The 26236-nt window shown below is 41.9% G+C and overlaps 1 protein-coding gene across 9 annotated transcripts in view; it reads left to right on the top strand.

The window, feature by feature from the left end:
• Positions 1 to 26236, top strand: part of LIFR (LIF receptor subunit alpha) — a 120504-nt gene that overhangs the window by 50890 nt on the left and 43378 nt on the right. For all 9 annotated transcript variants that reach the window (XM_058308056.2, XM_058308073.2, XM_058308062.2 and 6 more), the window contains 3 exons: positions 14042 to 14202; positions 16416 to 16530; positions 20842 to 20981. In XM_058308056.2, the coding sequence (XP_058164039.1) occupies positions 14042 to 14202; positions 16416 to 16530; positions 20842 to 20981 (416 nt within the window). The remainder of the gene's footprint in view (positions 1 to 14041; positions 14203 to 16415; positions 16531 to 20841; positions 20982 to 26236) is intronic.

Below are 26236 nucleotides of genomic sequence, written 5' to 3'. Positions count from 1 at the left end.
TGAAGATGAAGAGCATAGTACCGGTTATTGGAAGTTGACAATGACCAATTGAGAGCAGTCATCACAGCTGATCCTCTTAAACTACACAAGAAGTTGCCAAAGAACTCAACATCGACCATTCTATTGACCCTTCTATGGACTTTTGGCATTTGAAGCAAATTGGAAAGGTGAAAAAGCTTGATAAGTGGGTGTCTCATGAGCTGACCGAAAATCAAAAGAATCGTCATTTTGGAGTGTCATCTTATTCTATAACAACAACGAACCGTTTCTAGATTGGATTGTGATGTGTGATGACGTGTGATGAAAAGTAGATTTTATGCAATGACTGGCGACAACCAGCTCAATGGTTGAACCAAGAAGCTCCAAAGCACTTCCCAAAGCCAGACTTGCACCCCAAAAAGGTCATGGTCACTGTTTGGTGGTCAGCTGCTGGTCTGATCCACTACAGCTTTCTGAATCCCAGTGAAACCATTATACCTGAGAAATATGCTCAACAAACGATGAGATGCACTGAGAACTGCAATGCCTACAGCCAGTATTGGTCAACAGAAAGGGCCCAGATCTCCACGACAACACCCGACCGCACATCACACAACCAACAGTTCAAAAGTTGAACAAATTGGGCTATGAAGTTTTGGCTCATCCATCATATATTCACCTGACCGCTTGCCAACTGACTACTTCAAGCATCTCAGCAACTCTTTGCAGGGAAATCGCTTCCATGACCAGCAGGATGTAGAAAATGCAGTCCAAGAGTTCGTTGAATCCCATAGCACTGATTTTTTTCCTTACCGGGATAAGCAAACTTATTTCTCATTGGCAAAAATGTATTGATTGTAAAGGTTCCTATTTTGATTAATAAAGATGTGCTTGAGCCTAGTTATAATGATTTAAAATTCACTGTCTGAAACTGCAATTCCTTTTGCACCAACCTAATAGAATATCTGTGACTACAGTGAACCTGTATTTCAGTGTGGTCACAACCTAGACATAAGGAGCTCACTAGAGGCTTCTTACCTTGGTGCCCCCTCCTTATTTATCACGTGACAGCTCCACTGGCTGGCTCTTATAGTAGGCGAGTTTGCACCTGCTGAGTTAAGAACTAACCAGTAGAAAGTACTTATGGGAAGCGGACTTGGCCCAATGGATAGGGTGTCTGCCTACCACATGAGAGGTCCACGGTTCAAACCCCGGGCCTCCTTGACCCGTGTGGAGCTGGCCCATGTGCAGTGCTGATGCGTGCAAGGAGTGCCGTGCCACACAGGGGTGTCCCCCGCATAGGGGAGCCCCACGCACAAGGAGTGCACCCCATAAGGAGAGCCGCCCAGTGTGAAAGAAAGTGCAGCCTGCCCAGGAATGGCGCCGCCCACACGGAGAGCTGACACAGCAAGATGATGCAACAAAAAGAAACACAGATTCCCCGTGCCTCTGATAAAGATAGAAGCAGTCACAGAAGAATATACAGTGAATGGATACAGAGAGCAGACAATGGGGGGTGGGGGGGGGTGGGGTTGGGGATGGAAGGGGAGTGAAATTAAAAAAAATAAAAAAATAAAAATAAATACAGTTGGAAGAACAAGAATAACAAGATATTTTCTGTTTTGTTCCCTGAACATAGACTGATCTTTGTCATGACGTGATTATTGGAAGTACTTAGTAAAGCTTTTAGAAGTACTTAGTAAAGCAGGTAGAGTTTCCCACCCCTGATAACAATGTTATACTGGGCAGGGTGTGGGGAGAGCTGCATTCCTCATCACATTCTCTGATCTGCTGGTTCATAGAGGAGACCAGCAAGGTGTCCTAACAAAGGAAAGAACTATAAAACTCTTATGACATTTAAAGTAGAAAAAGTAGGCTCAGGGTCATAGCGGGGTCACAGTTGTGTCATTGTAGAGCTGAGACATGAGATTTAGGTGATTTGCCCGTGGGCGTGTACCTGCTATCACTTTGATGGTGGAATAAGGACTAGAGTCCGGACTCCTGACGCCTGGTCCAGTGAGTGTCCTGTTCCACATTTTATAGTTCAGTGTAATGGTCTAGAGCTGAGGTTTGTCGTGAGACCTGGATGGAAATCCCAGTTCTGCTGCTTAGTAACTGTATGACCTCAAGCAAGTTTAAAAAACTTCCCTATACTTCAGTTTCCTAGTTTCTTAAAATGGACATAACGATACTGACCATCAGAGTGTTGTTATGGGGATTAATACAGTATTGCGTGTAACGAGCTTCGCACAGTGCCTGCTGCCTAATAAACAATACATAAATGCTTCTTGATATCCGAAAGTAGTATCTATGAATTCTATATCATCATGGTAGAATTAGCTAAAATGCAGCATTTTAAGCATACAAAACTCTTACATAATTAAATATTTCCCCCTGCTTAGAATTTAGAAAGGGCTTTATTTTTTATTTATTTATTTTTGCCCCAATGAATTCTGAAATGTTATTATTTGGGAGAGTATCAGATATTGATCCTTTGTTTTATAGCTCATGATAATCAAAAAATATACATTTTTAAGTGGAAGCCAAAAAACTTGAATAATTATGTATAATACAAATTACAGCTTTAAAAAAAATTTTGTACATGAGCAAAGCAATACTAAAAGCATATTTATTTGTCCTTAGTGATTTTCTGTTAAAAGCTACAGGAATTCAAATCCTCCTAAGGTTGATAAAGACAGATTGAGAAATACATTTAGGGCTAACACCATGTGTGACTGCAAACTTTGTATATACTTTATTGCCTTTGTATATCTGCTGGTTGAATATAATTAGTATACTAAATAAAGACCTGCATTTATTTGGCTTCTAAAAATATATGAAATGCATTGGAATAGAGCTCCTGCAGCTTTCAAGCAGTTACCATCCTGGCACCAACAGCTTATTCTGGAAATGTAAAAGCAACAATACTGAATAGATAGTGATTGTTTTGTCTTTTTCATACAGTTCATGGCCTTTATACCAAACTTCAAAATATTGTAGCAAATAGTTATAAACATGTAACTTTTAAAAATGGACATAACACTTTTTCTGAACCTGTGGTTGAGCTGGGATTGCTGTATACCCAGGAGACATGAATCTCTGGACTGGCTATGTGCCAGTTGGGCCCTGAGCCTCAGCAGAGTTGCAACTCCTACTGTTCAGTTTGTTGGACTCACCCAGGTCAGCTAACAGGGAGGTGAAGATGGTCAACCACCACACCAGGGAACCAAGAGTCTACAACTGCAAACAGGAGAATTGCATTCATCAGCCATGTGGAATCTAAACCCCCTCTCAATTTAGAGGGAGTGTACATCACCATCCCATGGTCCACAGGATGGAAGAATAAAATATGGATTAGAGTGGATTTACTGGTATTCTACTACAGATTTATTGTGACTCCAGCAGTGGAAGAAATTGTATCATTGATGTGTCCACGGGAGTTGCTGAGGGCAGGGAGAGGGTAAAAGAGGTGTGATATGGGGGCATTTTCAGAACTTGGAATTGGCCTAAATGATATTGCAGGGGCAGATGCAGGACTTTATATACCTTGCCATAACCCACTGAATGGACTGGGAGAGAGTATAAACTACAATGTAAACTATAATCCATGCTGTGTAACAGTGCTCCAAAATACATTCACCAGATGCAGTGAATGTGCCACAATGATGAAAGAGGATATTGATGTGGGAGGAATAGGGGGGTATGGGGTGTGGGGTATATGGGAATCTCTTATATTTTTTAATGTAACATTTCCTGTGATCTATGTGTCTTTTTAAAAAAAAGACAAATAATTAAATTTTAAAAAAATGGACAAATAATATAAAGGTAATTATTATAAAGGTAATACTTATGAACTAAATTTTAATATAATATAGATTAATAAAGATGACTTTAGGTAGAAGAGAGATACGGACACAGCTTTGTTTTTTATGTATAAATTAAGGCCCAGTTTTTCAAAGGCAGTGCACATCAGTAACTTCCCATCTGGCCATACTAGAAAGAGCTTTAGAGGCCATTTTATTCCATATGTTTAAAAAAAACTCTAGCAATTGAGCCAATATTGTCTTTTTATTCATAATTCTTCTATAGCAGATAGGTACATCCAAAAGCATACTGCTGGCATGTGTCAACTTTCTCTTCAGAATTTAAAGGAACAACTGGATGGCCTGAAAAGACTCTCTTTGGGTGGACTTGTTTGGTTCATGAAAATTTGAATATACAGTGGTATAAAAAGACCTCTTAGATAGAAGAGTGTTACAGAGATAAATATATGCTGCCAGGGAGCTTAGGATTAATGGGAAAAGAAGGTGGGGGGAAAGAAGAGAGTGATCTCCATAATGCCTGGTGTGATATGATAAATGCCCCAAGTGGAAAGTAAAGTGCACTGGGAGCATCAGGAGAGCAGCCACCTCTGCTTGGATGTGATGTGATGACCTGTGTGAAGCCAAGCCATGAGGCCAAGAAGCCCTAGGCAGGGAAGTGGAGGAGGAAGAGGATTTATGAAAAGAGGTATTTGAATCTGATTTTGGGCATGGAACCTTTGAACTGTTGGTGGGAATGTCTTGTGACGACTGGCCAGGAGCTTGAAAGAAGATGAGGGTTAGAGATTTAGGTTTTACTCAATGTGGAAGATGGATTAGGCAAGGGCCCCGTGGAGGCCTGAAGGCTGATTCGGTAGTGATTTAATAACTGGTGCAGGAGGTGATAAGGGCCTGAGCCAGAGCAGAAGAAATGGAAATAGAGGAGAAGGGAAAAGTTCAAGCCTTGTTTTGGAGGTAGAACTGGCAAATAGGTGGAGGGTTGAAGAAGGAGTCAAAGGTAGCTGCTGTGGGTGACCCGGAAAGCGATGCCATGGCCACTACTGCTGGGCCCAAGAAATCGGCTTTAGAGGGGAGGAATGAGCTTGATTTTGTACTTGTGGAGTTTTTGAGGAATCTGTGACATATCCAGGTAGATATGTAGCATCAAAATATTTTGGGAAGCGGATTTGGCTCAATTGATAGAGCGTCCGCCTACCACATAGGAGTCCAGGGTTCAAACCCAGGGCCTCCTGACCTGTGTGATGAGCTGGCCCACGCGCAGTGCTGATGCGCGCAAGGAGTGCCATGCCACGCAGGGGTGTCCCCCACGTAGGGGAGCCCCACGCGCAAGGAGTGCGCCCTGTAAGGAGAGCCGCCCTATGCGAGAAAAGTGCAACCTGCCCAGGAGTGGCGCTACACACACAGAGAGCTGATGCAGCAAGATGACACAACAAAGAGACACAGTTTTCCGGTGCCACTGACAAGAATGCAAGCGGACACAGAAGAACACACAGCAAATGGACACAGAGAGCAGACAACTGGAGGGGGGGAGGAAGGGGAGAGAAATAAATAAAAATAAATCTTTAAAATATATATATATATTTTGCAATTCCTGAAATGGCCTCATTTTGAATGAAGTTTTTTAGACAGCTTGTCCAGGAGATGGTTAATCTGTAACTGGAAAGAGGCTGATACTGGGAATACAGATTTGGAAGTCATTAGCATATAAGTGATGGTTAAAACCACGAGAATCAATAGTATTGCTTAGTGAGGGAATGTAGGGTGAGAGGGCAATGGGCAAAGGGAGGCCCACCGAGGAGGCTGAGAAGAAATGGTGTCTTAATGGCATCTGCAGGCAGTGAGGGAGGGAATGGATTCTTTAATAAATGATGTTGGAAAAAGTGTTAACTATTTAGTGGGAGGAAAAAAGCTGGGTCCCTGACTCATGTTGTGCGTCAAAATTAATTCTGTATGAATTAAAGCTTACAATGTTAAAAGCCCTGAATGTACTTGAAAGTAAACCTGGTGTGCACTTGGTAAAATCCGGGCATGGAGAAAACCATTTTTCATGTGTTATAAAAGTCAGAAACCATAAACGACAAAATCAAGCTATCTGACTCTGTGAAAGTCAAACAAAAACTTCACTGGAAACTAAAAGAACAGAGAACAAACTGGGAAATAAATTTGAAATATGTATATATATATAATAGACCTAGCATTCATGTTGTAAAATTTCCTTCTTATCCAGTAGTAAGGAAAAGATGAATCCTGTTTAGAAAAAAATGGTCAAAAGATCGAACAAGCAGTTTATAAATAAAGCATGGCAAATTACCAATAAACACACAAAAGGATATTTTAACTGCATAATCAAGAAAATGCCATTTTAGCCCAGCAATTGGAAGTGATTCTTTTTAAACAAAGATTGTTCTTTGTGTTGGTGATTGTACAGGGAAGCGGGTATCAGAAACAGAGATATTCCTGAGTCTTCTTGGAGGTAACCTTGTGGCATGCTCTCCTGCATATTAAAGGTCTCTTGGCATGTTTTGACCAAGGAAAAGTGTTCTTTGGGTTATTTCTTTACTAGAATAGTAGAGTGTTTTACCCTTGTAATAGAAGGCAGAGACGGGTTCATTTTTTCAATAGACACTTAATATTTATTGAAGGCTGGTAAGTGCCAGGCACTCTTACCTTCTAGTTGGGGTGAGAAATGAGTAACCAGATGCTACCCTCACTAAACCCATGGTGAGGACAGATAGTGGGGGCTGGAGGGATGGCAGTGAGGACCAGCATGGACCGTCAGAGAAGGCAGGCTTCTTAGAACGGAGCCCTGAGGATGGGAAGAATTGGCAGTGTGGGGACACTGCAAGGGGCGTCCACAGAGGCTGTGGTTTGTGGGGTGGCCCTGAGACCAGTGGAAGCATGTGGTGTTTGAGGAACTGCAAGTAGTTGGTTCTGCTGTAGTGGAGGGTAGGATGATTGGTGGCAGTCTTGAAACACTTTGTCTGCCAGACCTAACTGGAACTTTATGTTGAAGCAGTGTAGGGGCCCTTGGAAGGATTTCAAAGTATTCAAATTTGTTTTGGCCTGGTGAAGTTGATGATGAACAGGCTTTTGAAATTAACAGGGAAGTCCGTAGTGCAATGAAGATGACTATAACTGACAAAGAGGAATATAAGAGGCCTGAAACATGAAAAATCTGGAAGATAGTGTATTAAAAAAAATCCCAGGAAATGCAAAGAAATGAAATACTTGACAAGAATATTCTATCTGAATCACAGACCAAAAAATAACTGCGGTGGTTTTTTTTGGGGGGGGTGGGGGGGGAGGGATAGGGAGAATTCATATTCTGCAATAGAGATATGTTCTTACAGTAAAAGTTACATTTCAATAATGTTTTGGATGCAGAATGCAGATTAAAGTATGATATGGTGACTGGAATCCCTAAGCAGTTCAGCTGTCCCCTAATGCGGGGTCCCAAACTTTCTCGTTTCACGTGTCTGTAATGTTTTATTAATGTTTTTCACAATGCCCCTAACATTTTTTTAAATGAAATAGTTAGATCCAAACGATTACCAAGTATTTTTGATCTAATACTTTAATAGCAGTTTGAAAAAATAATACATACAAATTTAAAGGAAAAAAAATTTCATTCTTTACAAGTCACAGTTACTAATGGGATGTGTGCTATTTGTTAGGTACTATGTAGCCTCTCAAGCCTTGATTGGATACTGCTACTTCATTTCATTGATTTTGGGGCAGTACTTTTGTTCTAACCCAGCAATCACCAAACCCCCTGCTTAGACACTGGAATTACAGGATTTTGCTATCAAGGATGTCAGTTTGTTGGAGGAATTAAAAAGTTGGCAGATGATTAAAGCAAGCAGGATCAGCAAAATATTTCTTTAAAGGGCCAGGCAGTAAATATTTCAGGCTTGCAAACCATGCAGTCTCTGTTTGCAATTACTCAGCTCTAACATAGTGCAAAAGCAGCCATAGACAATGTGTAAATAATTGGGTGTGGCTGTGTTCTAATAAAACTTTACTTACAAAGTTGGGCAGTGGGCCCCCACGCTGTAGTTTATGCAACCCTTGCATTAGAGATGTAATGAAAATGTGAGAGCAAAAGAAGGGGAACATCTAGCTCTCAGAAGTTATCCAGAGGTGGTGATAAGCATCTTGTACCTCCTCCTAGGAGTTTCCCAGATGAATGTGGTAGGGGGGTGGGGAGTGGGGAGGGGTTGGCCAAAGAGGTGCAGAGAGAATTCCAGACATAAGGAAAAATATGTGCAAATATAAGAAGTCATGAAAAAACTATCAATTCTAGTGTGACCTGGATTGTGGTCGGGTGGGCACAGGGACTCGATGTAAGGCCAGAGGGGAAGATTGTGATCGGAGTTGGAAGGACTGAAGCCCAGCTAAAGCTGAAGGTTTGGAGTGGCGGCCTGGGGCACCAATGGGGCGTTAAGCAGAGGAGTGGCCTGATGAGACATGGTCTCAGGAAGTTAACTGTGGCCACATAAAGGATGGAGGGGAGTGTGGGCGGTAGGGTCTTGATGACAGGCCTGTGGCAATGGTCTGGTGAGATAGTTGAGGTAGATGAGGGCCTAAACCCGAGAGTTGTTGTCTGAAGGGAATAAAGAAACTTTTACTCAAAAGCAGAACAGGTCCATGTCTTAGCCAGTGCAGTTAGGTGCCTGGGTTTTGTTGTTTCTTTTTTGTGTTGCACTTTCTAATCCTTGCCCTCTTCTCAATGTTGTGGTCAGAAATTCTTTCCGTGCCTCTGTGCTCCACTGATTCTGCCTTCTGGCCTCTCTTTCAGCCACTCAGTATTCCTTTTGGCGATTCCCTCAGCTGTAGTGGATCCTGGAGTCCTCTATCACATGGCAGGGTGAAAATGGCAGCTGTCTTTCTCTGTGTGTTTCTGCTTTCAGTTCTCAATTTACATAAGGCCCGGCAAGAGGGTAGAGACCCAGCATAGGTCACACCTCGCTGATGTTGTCCAAGCAAAGGCCCCTAAGGTGATCTAATCAAAAGTGATCTAATCAAGGTCCTTTAGCTGATCTGATGCAATCAAAGAGTCCTACACCCACAGGAATGGATTGGTTTAAGAACGCGATCTTTTCTGGAAGTCATATGAAACTTCAAACTGTCACACTCCATTTTCATAAGAGTAATTTAAAGCTGAGGAAACATCCCTGTGCTTCTGTTGTTGGGAGCTGGGCCATGTCATGCCCCAGTCTTGGCACTGCCTGGACTTGATAATGTCTGAAGATTGAAGGCAGGGGATATGTAAAGAAGCAGAAGCAAACAAAAGATAGCTTTTTTCCTTTGCATTCACCAGTGTCATAAATTGATTCTGCATAATGAGTTTTCTTCTAGAGTTTATTGACATTTTCATTTTTGAATCTTTTAAAATATTTATATTATGTAGGATTAAACTGGTGCCTGTCAGGCAAGATACAGTGTGTAGTATATTTTCTTTGGCCTTGAGAGTGTTTAAGAAATAAGAATTGTTTGGTTACATTTGCACATATGGGTATTTGACATCAAACGCCAGATTTCTCGCATATTTTGGAAAATAAGAAAATTTGGCAAAACTGGGCCAGTTGCTGCCCGCTGTAGAGTAGCAAGTGGGCTCCTGCCTGCCATGGCCCTGTTCTTTTGCCTGCCTGATTTCTGCATTTGTTACCTGCCCACCACCCCACGACCCCCTCCCACTGCTAGGTATTTGCATTTGCATGTGCTGCTGTGCCAAGAGACAGCTACCCTGATTTTGAAAATTAGCTTCTGAAAGCCTCTTGAGAATTCGTTCTCTTCTAAGGAATCAGGCCTTGGTGAAAACACAGTAAATTCTGAAATGTTTCTGTCAGAAGGGAGTGGAGAAAAATTTCACCAGCGTGTTTTTCTTCCTGAAAATACAACGGAAGGCTCTGCGTATTGTTCTGGCCTTTAGATAAATCCATCCGAAAGTTTTTGCTTGGTAGCGAAGTTGGATTTATTATCAGCTTAACATACTATTGCTTAAACGACTTGCTCAAAACTTTTTGATGTTATGACAAAAGAAAGTCTCCTTTATTATCCTGCTCGTGTCCAGTTAAGCAGGCTTTGGTGACTACCGCCTTTGGTTCTTTCATCCCTAAGCGTCCAGGCCACTGCCCACTGACCGCCCGAGTGGAGTCCTTGACCAGCGGCTGCCGCGGGTGCCCCCAGCCTCACTGGGCGCGGGGAGCTGCTGTAAGCACTCTTGCTGCCTGCCGGCAGGAATGGAACAGGACAGCCTCACTTTGGGAAGTTTCTTACAGGGAACCCGAACTTGCCTCTGTGCTGCAGCGCTTGAGGCTGAAGCTGGGAGGGATTACGCGATGTGCCCTCAATCACTCCGCTAATTAGTAGTGGAGCCAGAATTAGAGTCTAGTCTCCCAGCAGACACCTGGTCCGGGCACTTGCTTGGCTGCCTTCGTCCCCCTCTTGCCACTTTTCCCTGTCGTGGCAGTAGGGCACCCATCTCTTTTCTAGAATAACTGTAAACTTGTAGTGAGAGAAGGTTTCATTTCAAGATAATGTTTAACCACTCAGTGATTAGGGTTTGTGATTCTTTTAGTCAGTACTTGGGTTTTTTTTTTTTTTTACATGCTTTCATATATTTTCTGTCATTATGTAGATTATCTTTTAATTTTTTTTTTAACTGATTCCTGTCATTTATTTAACAATTATTTATGGGTCCTTGCTCCTATCAGGAACTACTCTTTTTTTTTTTATTTTTTTATGATTTTTTATGATTTTTTTTTATTGATTTTGTAAAAATATTACATTAAAAAAATATGAGGTCCCATTCGACCCCACCACCCCTACCGCACCCCTCCGCCCCCCCCCAGCAACACTCACTCCCATCATCATGACACATCCATTGCATTTGGTAAAGTACTTGGGTTTTTGAGGTCATGCTTGGTCTCCTTTATTCACTTGTTACGATCTAAGCTATTTGGTTCTATAATTTTAGCAACTAGCATTTTAGACATTTTGTGAATAAACTTTCGTTCTAATAAGAAGGTTGGATATCACTGGAATTGACTAGAAAGTTACTCATTCATCCAGAAAATAATTGAACACACTTGAAATGTGTGCTTGTACCTTCTGTCTGTTTTGGTTATAATTATTTAAGCTTCTTTGGATTCAGTTCCTGGGTTTTTGACAGTGCTCATAATAGCCAAGAAGAGATTTTGCCATTAGATTTCACTAAAAAGAATGGTTTTTTGCTTTTGTTTTTTAATTCCCATGTTGGGCTCTTGTTATTTAGAGGTTGGATTTCTGTTAGTTTATCAAGTCTTTATTTCTCATATCTTTTCTCACATTTTCCAGTTTTGTCTTTTGTTCTTTTTTCTGAAAGACTGTTCAGTTTTATCCCTCATTCTTTAGGACTTTTAAAATATCAGTCAATGTGTTTAATTTCTAAGAGCTGTTTCTCATTATTCCTTTTTCAGCATATCCTCCTGTTATTTCACATCTGTGCCATGCTTGCTCTCGCCAAGGTTACTGCTTAGATAACTTTTTTTCCTGTTTCCTAATTAGCTCTTTCTTCTGATTGTATAATATTTATTTTCCTCTTAGTTGTCCTGTTTATCCTTGACTTCTCTTTAATATTTAGGCTTTCTTCAAATGTTTTGTGATCCTTGCTATCTGTTCCAACATAAGCCTGAGATAATAGAATTCTGACAGGAATTTTCAGGGCATTGGAAGGACTCGTCATCTGTTAAGCTTCACTCTGAGAAGAGTGGGTGGAAATATTATTACTCTGGGGAACCCCTGGATGTCAGAATGTCGAAGGCTTTCCTCTTTGGCACCTGTGTTTATGTTAGCTGCCCTGATTCTCCTCAGGTAATTCTTTCAACTTCTGCAAGGAGAATACTGTTTGGATTGGGGAGTGGGATCATGTCAAGGTTGACTTCTGTGAACGGATCTTGAAATACTTTAATGTCATCCCTTGTATCTCACTTCCTGCTTCTCCATGCACCCACAGAGGATTTAATGGAACCACCATCCATCTAACCATCACTCTTCAGCCGCCAAATCTAGTAGTCATCCTTGTTGCTCTCTTCTCTCTGTTCCTTGCAGTACACACAAAACACACCTACAGCACTTGGCACTATCCCAAGTGCTTTACTTGCATTTTCTTGTCTAAAATACAGTTATTGTCCTCGCTTTCCACATGAGTAAATTGAGGCACAGAGAGGTTAAGGTCCCACGATATGTGATAGTGTGTGTCCGGGGTCACACAGTGAATGGCAAAGCTAGGATTCAAACCTAGTCTGTATTCTTAACTGCCGTGTAGTACTGCCTGTCGATCTCCAAAACAGGTCCTGCATCTGAGTAGGGCTCCCCGCCTCCACTCTTAGAACCCTAGGCCTCCCCACCTTCATGCAGCAGCCAGAGAAATCTTCCTGCAATGCACATCAGACGATGCATCTGACCCCTGATTAAAACACTCCAGTGGTGGAAAGCGGACTTGGCCCAGTGGATAGGGACTCCGTCTACCACATGGGAGGTCGGTGGTTCAAACCCCAGGCTTCCTTGACCCGTGTGGAGCTGGCCCATGCGCAGTGCTGACTCGCGCAAGGAGTGCCCTGCCACACAGGGGTGTCCCCTGCATAGGGGAGCTCCACGCGTAAGGAGTGTGTCCCGTAAGGAGAGCCGCCCAGTGTGAAAGTAAGTGCAGCCTGCCCAAGAATGGCACCGCCCACATGGAAAGGTGACACAGCAAGATGACTCAACAAAAAGAGACACAGATTCCCGTGCCGCTGACGACAGAAGCAGACAAAGAACACGTAGCAAATAGACACAGAGAACAGACAACTGGTGGGGGGGGGAGGAGAGAAAAAAATAAAAATAAATCTTTAAAATAAAAATAAAAATGAAAACACTCCAGTGGTGACTCATATAAGCCACATTCAATTCCACATCCTTGGCACGGCCACGAGGCCCCAGGCGTCATCTCACCAGCCCACCTCTCTGTCGCATTTTCTGCATTTACTGTCCTCTAGCCACACTGTCTTGCTGCCCTTTGAGCTTGGTAAACTTGTCCCCGTCTTGGGGCCTTTGTATGTGCTGGAGCTGCTGTTTGGAAAGCCCTCTCCCCAGATCTTATCATGGCCAACACCTCCTGACCGACTTTAACCCAGACGCTGCTCTCAGGCTCCTTGACTTCTAGTGTTCCAGTGCCTACAGGCATCGGAAACTGCCTTATTCATTGATGTCCTTGTCTCTCTGAACTAGAACCTGAGCATCTTGAGGGCGGGGACCTGGTCTTGCTCAGAGCTGTGCCTCCAGTGACTGGATGAGGACTTGGTACTCAGCAGGCGGTCTCTAAATATTTGCTGACAAGTGTCTCCCGGGATCCATTCAGCAAAACAGTGCTTTTCTCTGTTGCAGCTGCTCCCGACCACCCACCAGATTCACTCATTGCTCTTGTATTTGGTTTTGGTTTTCAGTAGAACTGTGTTGAAGTCTTCCTCTCAGTGGTCCTTTTCCCACCCCTAACTTCTAGTGTTTGTTAAACTTCAGCTGTTTGTCTGGCATTGTCCATATTTTTGTCATATCTGCAAACCCCTTATATTATTTTTTTTTTAGGGGCTGGGGATTGAACTCTGGACCTCGTCTGTGGGATATGGGCACTCAACCACTGAGCCACATCGGCTCCCCTGGGTTTTTTTTGTTTGTTTGTTTGATTGGTTTTTTTTGTTTGTTTGTTTTTAGGAGGCACCGGGGACCGAACCTGGGGCCTCCTATGTGGGAAGCCGGCACTCAACCACTTGAGCCACATCCGCTCACCCCTTATACTATTAATAACCATTATATAAACAGTTTACTTTCCAATTTGTATTAAATAGAAACTTTATATCACAAGGTAAATGACAAGAAAACCAGTATTACTTATTGTAAATAGAAAGTGATTGTGAAAATTCATCTATATGCCAAATAAAATTTTAAAATGTCAGTCCACACTAGTCAGTCCACTTCAGATTGTCTGCCAAAACCCCAGTGATATATACTGTGTTATTATAATTTAGTAGTATTGGAGTGGAGAGCTGATACATTTGATAAATAAATTTGAAAAATGACCCTATAATGGATACCTGAAGGAAAAGCTGTGTTTATTATTGCATATTTCAGTATCTATCACTCTTTGTTTCCAGTGTTTCTTTGCACAGTATAACAGCATTTCTCTGGAGCAGTTTGAATATCATGAAATTCCTCTCTCTGTCTAGGACTGACTGCACTGCCCTGACCATGGATGTTTACTCACGTTGGAGACGACCGCCCCAGCCAGTGGGCTGTAGAAGAATGAGGACTAGTTCAAGTTTCCAGTGGCTATTATTGTCATTTACTCTTCTGTATCTAATGCATCAAGTAAATAGCCAGAAGAAGGGTAAGTGCAGCAGAATCACTGAGAGTGAATTGTTGGCGGGTTTATCGTCATTTTGATTATGAAGTAATCTTGTTCTCTTTATTGAGCCCTTCAGGTGTTTGGTGGTGAAGATCCATTTCTTTGTAATCCTTTTTCTATGTCCCGTTGGTTTCTTATAAAAAGGCCCTTCAAGATAGATCTATATGTTCTTCCCCACATAAATCTAAAATCTTCTTCATTATATGTTAGTTATCCTAATTATATTATAAGAATATTTGTGTAGATGCTACCTAGCTTATGTCCATAAAGAACATGATAGTCCTCCTATCCCTTTATTTTTTATAATCAGATCTTCTCTTTCCCCCAAGTCTGAAAACTTTATTATTACTACTACTGCTTTCTAGTTTAATGTTTCTATTTTCTTCCTTATATAGGTTTATAATTTATTACTTCAAGTAACTAAAACTGTAACCATACATAAAATTTAAAGGAAAATAAACCTTTTTCAGAGAACTTTACATAGAGATATTCAGAGTCTGAGGCAAAACACCTTCTTTACCCTACAGTTCCTTTTTTTTCCCTCTCCCTCTCTCTGGCCTCCTCCCTCCTGTTCTCTCATACCTCCTTATTTCTTTATTTTCATTTTCTTTTTAAGGTGACATTAAAAAATTTTTTTTTAATTGAAGTATGTCATTCATACATGAACACACATAAACAATAAGTGTATAGTAAAGATTGTGAACTTTAAAAATAAACATACAAAACAGCACACAGGGGTCTCATATATCACCCCTCCACCAACTCTTTGCATTGTTATAAAACATTTGTTACAAATTATGCAAGAGCATCATCAAAATATTACTACCAACTATAGTCCTTATCTTACATTTGGTGTATTTTTTCCCCAACCCGTACTATTTTTTTAAAATATATTTTTGTTACAGATATTGTGAACTTGCAAAATAATCATACAGATTGTTGCAGATTTCCCATAGAACTCCACATCCTGGTGGAATATTTGTTACAGATTATGAGACAATATTCAGACTATTACCACCAATCATGGTCCATAGCACACATTTGGCAGACTTTTTCCATATACCTCATTATCAACACAGTACAGCTTTGGCATTGATGCAAGAATATAGTATTGCTGTTAACCACAGTCTATAGGTCACACCAATTGTAGTTTTCCCATGCTTCTCCATATTCCCATCACCCTGCAATAGTGATGGACATCTGCTCTAGCTCACAGAAGGACTCTCTTGCATTTAACCAACTGCCTAGGGGGTTCACTGTGTTATTCAGTCCGTAGATTATTCTTTATCTTTCTTTCTATTGACATTTACTTCCCCAGACTACCTTTTTCAGCCACAATCCCATTTGTAAAACATTTGCACTCACTATGTAATTTCTTACTATCAACTCTATCCATCTCCACACTTTTACAGTCAAGTTAATTAAAACTTTTACATACATTAAGCATCCATAGTTCTTCCAAACCCTCCTCTTAAGGTGACATTTTTAATTGTCTAGTACCTATGTATTCTGTGATATGATGTCATTTTTAGATGCAAATAAGTGTTATTAGGATTATAATATTCTGAATTGTTATTTTTCAGTTGTTTAGGCACATACACATACTATATATAAATTTAAACTTAAGTAAGTTCATTACTGTTCAAATTTAATATGCTTCATGAAAATCTAAAGATGGATTATGGGATTTCTGTGTAGGGAGCGGTCTGGCAGTAGGCAGAAATGCAGTGGTGGCTAAAGGTTTTCAGAAGCTTTATTTGTGGGTGTGAAAGGCATGTAGTTGTTTTTTTTTTTTTCCAAATGGGACTCTTGGAGATTAAAGGGTATTAAAAATCCCCCCGGATCCTCCTCTCTTGGTCCCCATCATTGCACATTCAATCACTTCCCCTGTTTTTATATTTCTTTTAGTTGCCCAGAAGTGAAATTTTTGGTGGAAGAAGCCTAGACCCCAAGTGGTCTAGCAATTTGCCCCACTTTTATCCATTTATCATCCACTTTTAACCAAAACTGCAAAAATATATAAAACCAATCCTCCATTCCTCCCGTGACTGCAGGTTCGTCTCTGCACAAAGGACACGAACCCTTGCAGATACATACGCTTGAACTTGAACTGAAAATGGTTCACCTTGCCCTTTTACAATGCAGTTAAATTATTAAGTGTGCCCTGTGTTGTCCGTGTGTCCTTTCTCCTCCAGGGACTCCTCATGATTTGAAATGTACAACTAACAACTTAAAAGTGTGGGACTGTTCCTGGAAACCACCCTCAGGAGCAGGTCATGACGCTGTTTATGAAGTTTGCATTAAAAACAGGTAATAGAAATATTTGATTGTCACAACTGCAATCAGAGGTTCTTTATCTTTAATGTTAGAATATAAAATTTATTCTGGACATTTATTTTATGAAATTTCCTAAATTTTTTTGAATCTTACATCAGTTAAGGTGAAGACAAGAAAAAAACACCCACCTTCTCCCAGCCAAAACTTTGAATCTTTTTGTTATAGGAATAGCAAGTATGGAACACACCACTAATGTGCTGTGGGGCCTGCTCTGCTATGGGGAAGTTTTATAGGTCTGTCCCGAAGCAGTGTCTACCTGGTTAAGTTTGTGCATAATGGGAGTTTGTGCATAATGGAAAGTGCCAGTAATAGCTGCTTAACAGACAGGCATTTACTGTGACATAAAAAGTCCGGAGCGAGGTAGTGCAGAGCTGGGTTGGCTCTCTGTGGCCCCCAGGGACATGGGTTCCTTTTCAGATGCTGCTCTGCCATCCTTAGCCCGTGAGTTCATGTTCCAAGATGACTGCTTGAGGTACGGCCATCATGTCTGCATTCCAGAAAGCAAGAAGGATAAAGAAGGGTAATTTTCTTTAAGGAGATTCCCAAGAAGTTTACCTCAACACCTCTGCTTACAGCTCATTGGCCACAATTTAGGCACATGGCTAAACCTGGTAGCACGAGAGCCTGGGAAGAGTGTTCTCCCAGGGGGGTAACAATGCACCTAGGTAAACGCTGACTTCATATTGTTACAGAAAAGAGGGAAATGGAGAATGGGAGCTGGTGACAGACTGTGACATGACCTCACCCTCTCAAGTAATCTTGGCATGAGCTAGAGGTTCCCAAGCCTAGAGTTGATGCCTTTGGGATACCTGTATGCCAGCACAATTCCCATTGCTTCTCGCTAATCCCAGGAGGGCACCAAGTTGCTCAGCAACGTTGGTGTCGCTGTGCAGCATGACTGCTCCGAGTCCCAGTTTGCTGATCTGTGGTCCTGACATTAACCAACATACATGTTTATTTAGATACAAGTAGATACTTTTCTTTTTGAGAACATCCCATTCCGTGTATTATGTATTTATTGAACATTATTCTGAGCATTAGGATCATTTGTCAGTCAGGCTGAGTGTAGTTGTGTTGCAGAAACGAACAACCCTCCAGTCTTGGTGGCTCATTTCCTGCTTGTGTTCTGTGTCTATCGTGGGTTACCTGAGATCTCCGCCCTGTTTCTCCCTTAGGGCCTGAGCTACTCTCCAGGGTATTACAGGGTGCACTGGCTATTACGAGTGCACGGGAGTGACTTTCACTCAGATTTTTCTGTACAAATACATTCACATTGCCGGGCCTTGCCTCAGAGTGGCAGGGATGTGAGGCCTTGCATGAGTCCAGAGTGGGACAACCTGGGAAATTTGGCAAATAGCACTAATGACTACCACAGGCCACAAAGAGAGGAAGTTAGTTCTGACTCCCAATGAATTCGCGACAGAAAATTTTTAACACTACTGCGTGTTCAGTGGTGACAGAAATGATCTGTGAAGGGCTGAGGGAGCAGGAAGCGTAGACGGTGTGGAGGTCCAGAGAGGTGCAGTTGTGCAGGAAAAGGGGTGTGCTGGTGCGCAGGGGGCACGGAACGTCCCTTTGCTGGAATTAAAATGTTCAAGGGAAGTTAAAAGTCTATGTGAATAAATAATTAAAGGAGCATGAAAAGTGCTCAGCAGAGATACAAAGGGCCATGAAACCGCAGAGGAAGAATACCACTGTCGTTAAGAGATCGTGGGGAACTGGAAGCATTTTGAAAGCAGAGCTGATGGGGAAGTTTGCAGAGTAAAGCTTGAGCCCGGGCAGAGAAGCGGAAGAGTCGAGGGCACAACTGAAGGAGCCACAAGTCGCCAGTTTCATTTCTCCCGTCAGCACCCACTGAGCGCCACCATTGAGTAAGGAACCGCAGCATGGCCCACCCTGGAAGTGCGCCGAGTGGGAAGGGCAGAGCCGGCGGCAACGCTTAGAAGGGAGGTCGGGGTGGGATTTTGATAAATTTGCTAAAACCCCAAGTTTCTTGAATCGTCTGTGTTTACTTACACTGCCTTGTAGTACAGCCTGGTTCTTTTTCCCTCCGCTGTGTTGCTGAAACTTAACTGTGAACCTCTCTGCTTTCAGTCTCACGATGCCGCCCATCTCTTTTGTTTGTTTGTTTCTGGGATGTGAGTTTTTCAGCCTCTCCTATAGCTCCATCTCAGTCTTTTTCCGTGGCTTCTCTTCCTCATCCTAAATATCTTAAATCCTGCTGCTTCCCAGGGTTCCGGCCTCAGTCCGCCTATGCTTCTCATGCCGTACAGCCGTCCTGAGCCTTCTGTGTCCTCAATGCTTGTTCTTCCCAGCTTGTGACCCAGCTCTGAGCTCTGTCCCGAAGTCCTGCTCTTAGCACATACGCCAGCAGAAGGTGCTAGGTAACAGAATGCAAAATGTGCATGAGTTGCACAGTTAGCCATCCACAGCCCACTGGGGCTTGGACGGTCCCCTGCTCCGAGGGCACTTCCGTTGGCTGTGTCGCAGCAGTGGGTGTGTCAGCGGGAGGAAAGAAAGACCTTCTGCTGGCTCTGCTGTGCACACGGCCCCTGCCATCCTGTGCTCTGTGTGCTGCTCTCACATCTCATGTGCCCCTTCCTGAAATACCTTTCTTTGCCCTTGGCTGGCCTGTCACAGGAGCACGTGCCTTTGGTTGGTTGGATGGACCGGGTTCAGGGGCCTCTCCTACGACTTACCCATGCATTTCGTTTTTGTGTGTGCAGGTTGCATAACCTCCCAAGGTCTGTACGTCTCTTTCCCCAGCTGTAAAATGGGGGTCATACAGACCTCAATGGTTTTTGTGAGCTCTGATAAGGTTCCCAGCATGCACCTGTCAGGAACCTTGGGGGCTGTCACTGCAGACCCTGCTCTGATGTTGCTTCTTGGGAGAAGCCTCTCCTGCCCATCAGCCCCACCCTCAAGTTTCTCCTCCTTGCTGGGCCCGTATTCTATTACACATTCATATTTTAATTGGGAGAAGGGTTTTTTTAAGCTCCCAGTACAGTTGAAATAATCGTGACTTCCCTATTTATTGTTTAAAAAGAACAAAAGAGAGCGAGATTAAGAAGTACTGTTCCTCTCCTCAAGAGGAAGGGAACTGCTCTGGCCCTGTTGTCCTCATTTGTGACGCCTGCGGCTCTGCTTCGCCAGCAGTGGGCTCACCCAGCACCTGGTAAAAGGCAGATTCTTATTCAGGGGGTCTTAGTGGGGTGTGGAGATGTCAGTGGCTGAGAGTCTACATTTCTCACAAGCTCCCGGTAGCGTTACCATTGCTGATCCTTGGACCACACTTAGGAGCAGCAGGATGCTAAAGATGTATATTCAGTGCACTTCCAGGATGACTGGAATCCATATGTTAATAGTCTCCTTTTATAAGTGTGTTCATTAACTGCTCAGTAAATAGTTACTCAAATGTGCTTTGAGTTTGTTAATGATATCACTACTGGTTTCGGATTTCTGTGATGATGAAATGTTGTGATTGATGCTACCCTTCAGAACAGTGCCTGCAAAATTTAGGGGGAGAGTTGGTGAGCTGCGTGTTTATTGAATAACCACAGTAGAACCTGTGCTACACATCATTTAGATAAGGCCTTGCTCATGTGCTGCCTCATAAAGGAAAACTTGCATTTGCCTCATAAGAACAGATAACATTTCATTCTAATAAATTGCATAAATATATTTTGTTTTTATTTTATTTATATATTTTTTAAAGATTTATTTATTTATTCCCCCCCCCCCGTTGTCTGTTTTCTGTGTCTATTTGCTGCGTCTTGTTTCTTTGTCCACTTCTGTTGCCAGTGGCACGGGAATCTGTGTTTCTTTTTGTTGTGTCATCTTGTTGTGTCAGCTCTCCGTGTGGGTGCCACCATTCTTAGGCAGGCTGCACTTTCTTTTGCACTGGGCGGCTCTCCTGACGGGGCGCACTCCTTGTACGTGGGGCTCCCCTACGCAGGGGACACACTTGCGTGGCATGGCACTCCTTGCGCGCATCAGCGCTGTACATGGGCCAGCTCCACACGGGTCAAGGAGGCCCGGGGTTTGAACCGCGGACCTCCCATGTGGTAGACGGACACCCTAACCACTACGGCCAAGTCTGCTTCCCTGCATAAATATATTTTGAAACGTCGGATTGGATTCAGCCTTAAAATGCAATTCAGAGTAACATGTTTTTTGTGTTAAAAAGCACATGAAGTATTTCCGGTATCTTTATTATTAAGTTTTTATGAAAACTGTTCTGTTAATTTTATCTGCTATATTAAAATGCTCTTTCTTTTACTGCAGGTCCCGTTCTTGTAATCAATTGGAAGAAACAAATACTAAAATCCTTGCTCTTTCACCCGGTGATCATGAAATAACAGTACGTCGTCTACATGATCCTCGAAGTTCTATGAGTAAATTTATACTAAATGAAAAAAACATTTGTAAGTATTTGCTTCAGAGAAAATTGAGTTTAAAATAGCTCAGGACAGTGCTCTTGCTAGTATGCTGGTGCTTTGTAATTGGCAGAAAGTCACCCTTCTTGGACTTTGAGTTGTTATACTAATACTTTCCTTTACCGAGCAACCTTCCCATGAATTGTCGCACATTGCCAAGATCAGGAAGCAGCAGGCGTGTCTTCTGGGTGATGCATCCAGATATCACAGAGTTCAAGTTCTCCCCTCCGTTTGATTCTCTTCCCTTCACTCCCTTTGCCTCTTTGATTCCTGGGTACCTGTTGGAGTTTCTCAGATACCCCTGCTCTTGGGTATTCTTTGAACCCCCTCCAGTGGGGATCCCCTTCCTTTTTTAGCATACCATATCCCTAGGCAGCCTGTACTTCTCCCTTGTAAAAACTTACATCACAACAGTATTAATCATTTACTGTGTAACTGGTGTTTACCCTCTGTCTCCTCCCCAAGAATATAGGTTCCAAGAGGGCAGGGACTCTGTCTTCCATTCCTAGCACCTCGCGCGGTGTTGTGCATGTCGCAAGCACTGATTACAGATTTCTTGATTGGATGCCTGGGACAAATGCTACAAATAGATTGAAAGCACCAAGTAAATCCAGGCTAGTAGAGGTGAAGATTTTGCTAAACAGCAAGACCTTAAAAACTCTAGTACTCTTGATCCGTGTCAGAATATTTTATTTATAATGATTTAGGGGATTATGATCAGCCCAATTTATGGCAAACTTTGAGAAATTTAGGATACATTAATTGGGCACATATGAATTTTATTTAAATCATCACCTTTGATTTTGAGAAATTTTCTTTTTGCCAGTAAAAGTTGTACGTTCGCTGCAAAATGGTCAAATAAGAATTACAAAGAAAGTAGATCAGCTATGATCCTAGCACCTGTAGAGAAATACTTTTAACACAAATATGTTTTCTATGCATATACATATAAATAGGGTTCATAATAGTTTGTGTTGCCCAACAGAAGACATATCATAGGAATAGTTTCAAGTTGTATCTATATAAATCTACATTAATTTTCATGGTTGTATAGTATTTTGTTGAATGGCGGTACCATGGTTGCTCTAAGCCAGCTATTATTGACATTTAGATTTTCACTCATATTGCTGCATTAAAGGCATTCCCTGTTTTTAAAGACTTTTGCCAAATTGTTCTCCAGAACTTTGTACCCATTTGCATTTCCACAAACAGCGTATTAGAGTACTTGCTTTGCCGTATCCTTGCCAGTGTTGGGCTTTACCCATCTTTCATTTTTACTTTTCCAATCCAGTAGCCCCCAGATTATATCATTGTGTTATTGTTCTTCTGTTACTATTTTTAAAAAATTCATTTGTATTGTGTTTTGAGCTATTTGTGCCTCTTGTAATTTTTCTTTTGTGTTACTCATCTTTTCCTCATTAATTCACAAGAGAACTCTCTATTATGGTTGCCAGCTCTGTCATATTTGCTACAAATACTTTTCTGCGTTTATAATTTTTTTTAACTTTGTGGCATTTTTCATACCAAAAGTTTCATTTTTATATAATAAAATTTCTTGGCATTTTTCTTTATGAGTTTTTGGTTTTGCTATCATGCTTGATTTGAATCTCTAATCCATCTGGAGTTATTTTGTAGCAAGGTATGAAGACTCTAACTTTAATTTTATTCCAGATTTTAAAAATCCCCAGGATTCTTTGAAGAACAGTTTGTGCTGATTGTTTCGGGGGTATCCAAAGTTCTTGTCTGGGGAGATGACTACTTTAAGATGATAGTGTCAAATAGAATTAAAAAGGCAAATTGAGACAGACTCTCAGTGACTCAGTCAGTAAACTGTTCGTTGTTTCTGTATATCATCTGAATAATTAGTACTATTTAAAAATAATAATGGGCTTGATCACGATTAGAATAACAGTATTGGTGTAAGAAAATTGAAAACAAATTAGGTAAATATAAGAGAGGTAGTTGCCTCAGTGCTGAGCGCCTACTCGGCACAAGAGATAATTTTAAATGGTGATATCACTGTGGATTAGAAGACTTGGGCCATTTGGCAGTTTGCTACTAAATAAAAGTATGAGAAATTAAGTTTTTTCCCCAGAGTTGAAGATGCTTTCAAAAATATACATATAAAGCATCAAGATATTTAACATACATATATAGTAAGTTTCTACCTAGCAAGGGCAAATACACATGTAAGTCTTATGTGAGACTTTTAATGTCTAAGTTTCTTAAAATAAACTGAAAATTTGGATCTCTCTGAGGCAGAATACCTAATGTGGACCCTATAAAAGACTGGGAAAGATCCTGATCTTCTTATGTTCTCGGGAAGAAAGGGCATAAAGGTTATGAGTAAAGATTTTCTGGCTTTAAAAAATGAATGAGCAAAACTTGGGTAAATTTTTCCCCCCTAGCTGAACAGTTCTGAGTTTCTAGGAAGCAAGTTAAACATTGTCTTGTCAAGTGTCTATGTTTGCTGGAAAGAAATGCAGATGACAAGGCTTGGATGCTTAGGGAAAATGTCCCATTTATATTATGAAAAAAAGGAAGGGGAAAAAGTCTTTTTTTTTAAATTTCTTTTCGGGAAACAAACTTTGGCCCAGTGGTTAGGGCGTCCGTCTACCACATGGGAGGTCCGCGGTTCAGACCCCGGGCCTCCTTGACCCATGTGGAGCTGGCCCATGCACAGTGCTGATGTGCAAAAGGAGTGCCCTGCCACACAGGGGTGTCCCCCGTGTAGGGGAGCCCCACGTGCAAGGAGTGCACCCGTAAGGAGAGCCGCCCAGCGCAAAAGAAAGTGCAGCCTGCCCAGGAATGGCGCCGCCCACACTTTCGTGCCACTGATGACAAACAGAAGTGGACAAAGAAACAAGACGCAGCAAAAAGACACAGAAAACAGACAACCGGGGGAGGGGAGGGGAATTAAATTTAAAAAAAAAAAAAAAAGCAAAATGTTAAAAAAAAAAATTTAATTTTTAATTTTTATTTATTTCCCCATCCTCCCCTGCCCCCAGTTGTCTCCTCTCTGTGTCCATTAGCTGTGTGTTCTTCTGTGTCTACTTGTATTCTTGTCAGCGGCACCAGGAATCTGTCTCTTTTAGTTGTGTCATCTTGCTGCATCAGTTCTCCATGTGTGTGGCACTACTCCTGGGCAGGCTGCACTTTTTTTGCACAGGGCAGCTCTCCTTATGGGGTGCACTCCTTGCACATGGGGCTCCCCTATGTGGGGGACACCCCTGTGTGGCACGGCACTCCTTGTGCCTATCAGCACTGTGCGTGGGCCAGCTCATCACATTGGTCAGTAGGCTCTGGGTTTGAACCCTGGACCTCCCATGTGGTAGGCAGACGCCCTATCAGTTGAGCCAAATCCGCTTCCTGAAAAAGTGTTTTTTTAATTCTTCCATTTGTAATTGTAGCTATTACTATCCTTGGCTTGAAATATTAGGTTTGCCTTGCATTTTGAACAGTAGCCCACTGCTGTTTAGATAAAATTTAAATTATGTGAACTTTTCAGGGAGGGAAGGATTTTAATAGATGAGTGTTGCCTTAGTAAAGTACTCCCGTATTTCATAATCTTTAAGTTATTACATCACCGTGACATCTTGAAACATTCTAAAGAAGAACCATGTTCTTAGAAGCCTCTTACTCTGTTTAGTCACACTGGCACCTTGAACTTTCTCTCTCCTGGTTAAACTTTTTAAACTTCTTGCTCCTTATTGGTCTGTACTTTTCCTTTTTGAAAAGCAGTTTCCCACCTAAAATCTCCTATCAAGTATCCTCCACTGTCCTTATATAGGACAATGTTTGTCCTTGTGTGATTGTTGACTTTGTTATATAGTTTAGACTTTAAATCCACACGTTCTCTTTCCTTTACAACCCTAATCATGTTTGTATAAATCCAATGTAGGGCACTGTGGTCAGCAAATTTTAGTTAATCTAGTAAACGCATTTATTTGTAAGTTCCAAGACTAACTAATATATATTAGTTTTTGTTATTTGCAAATTTGACTGCCATATCTCTGTACACCCTGTATTTTTGTGTTGCCATGGCTTATTTAATTGGTCCTTGAACTTCTTGGAGAAGGACCAGGAAAGAAATGAGGTCAGAGAGGCTATGTCTTTGGATTAACTTTTGACTTGCCTTCACCCTACTCTAATTGTGGAAGCGATATACAAGAAAGTCTCAAGGTTCTGTGCCCCTCATGCCAGAAAGCCCATGTTTCATAAAACTGAACAAGTTCATCTTCATTTTCCATTGATCCACACTTTTTACCAATCTACCCATCACTTATCGATGGGGCAACTTGAAGATTTTCAGGAATACCTTTACTTCTTTCTGCTACCCATTTTTAGTTTACCAGTTTCATCCTATTAGATTTCCAGATCCTTGAGCATAGTTTTTTCTTTCCATTTTGTAATTCAGCTCCCGAGCCCACTGTTTTCCCAAACGGCCTTCTCAAATATTGATAGTACCTGGTCTTTTCTCTGTCTTCCTTTGTTTTATTTGGCCCAGATACCAACCCATTTATTTTGGTCTCAGTGATTCTGGATTTTCTCTGGTTTTCCTTCTGCTTTTATCTTATTCCCTTGCAGGATTCTTGGCTGGTGTCTCTGTTTCCTTGAAGGTGTAACTGTTGGCAGCCTCCAGAAGAGCCTTTTGCTTTTTCATCTCTGTGCGGTCGTGTTCATTTTTTCAGCTACACTCAGCGAGTTCCTCTTGAGTCCTTATGCGCAGCTCTAACCTCCTACCATTCCTCAGCCGACTGCAGAACCCTCCGTGATATCATCTCTTCTGCCCCTGACACTTGCTCAGCCACAGCTCAGCTCGTCTTCTGCGTCTCTTCCCAGTGGTTCCTAAGTCCTTCTGCTTTTCTTGCTGCTTTCTGGGCTGGAAACTTGAGAGAAGTCTTGGACATTTTCCTTTATCTTTATAACGAATCCATTTGAAAATCCAATCATTTCTTTGAAGCAGCCATTGGACTTTGTCCTTTCTTTTCCAGTTATGCCATCACAGTCCAAATCCTTGTGACTCTGGCCAGGATTTCTCCAGTGGCCCCCTAATTGAGCGCTTTGTCTCAGCTCAGTCCCCTGCAAACTGTGCTGCACACCACTGCTAAAGGCACCTCTGAAATGCTTCTTGTATCTTGCCACTGATGCACAGTAACCCATTGGCTTTCCAACTCAGCACCTTAGCCACGCCCGAAGTGCTGCTGCTGATTCATGACATCTCTTTCCAGTAATAGCTCGTA

The sequence above is a fragment of the Dasypus novemcinctus genome, chromosome 2 (assembly GCF_030445035.2).
Source record: "Dasypus novemcinctus isolate mDasNov1 chromosome 2, mDasNov1.1.hap2, whole genome shotgun sequence".
NCBI classification, from domain to species: Eukaryota; Metazoa; Chordata; class Mammalia; order Cingulata; family Dasypodidae; genus Dasypus; species Dasypus novemcinctus.
Note: the sequence above shows the minus strand (reverse complement) of the source record. Positions and strands in the feature narration are given on the sequence as shown.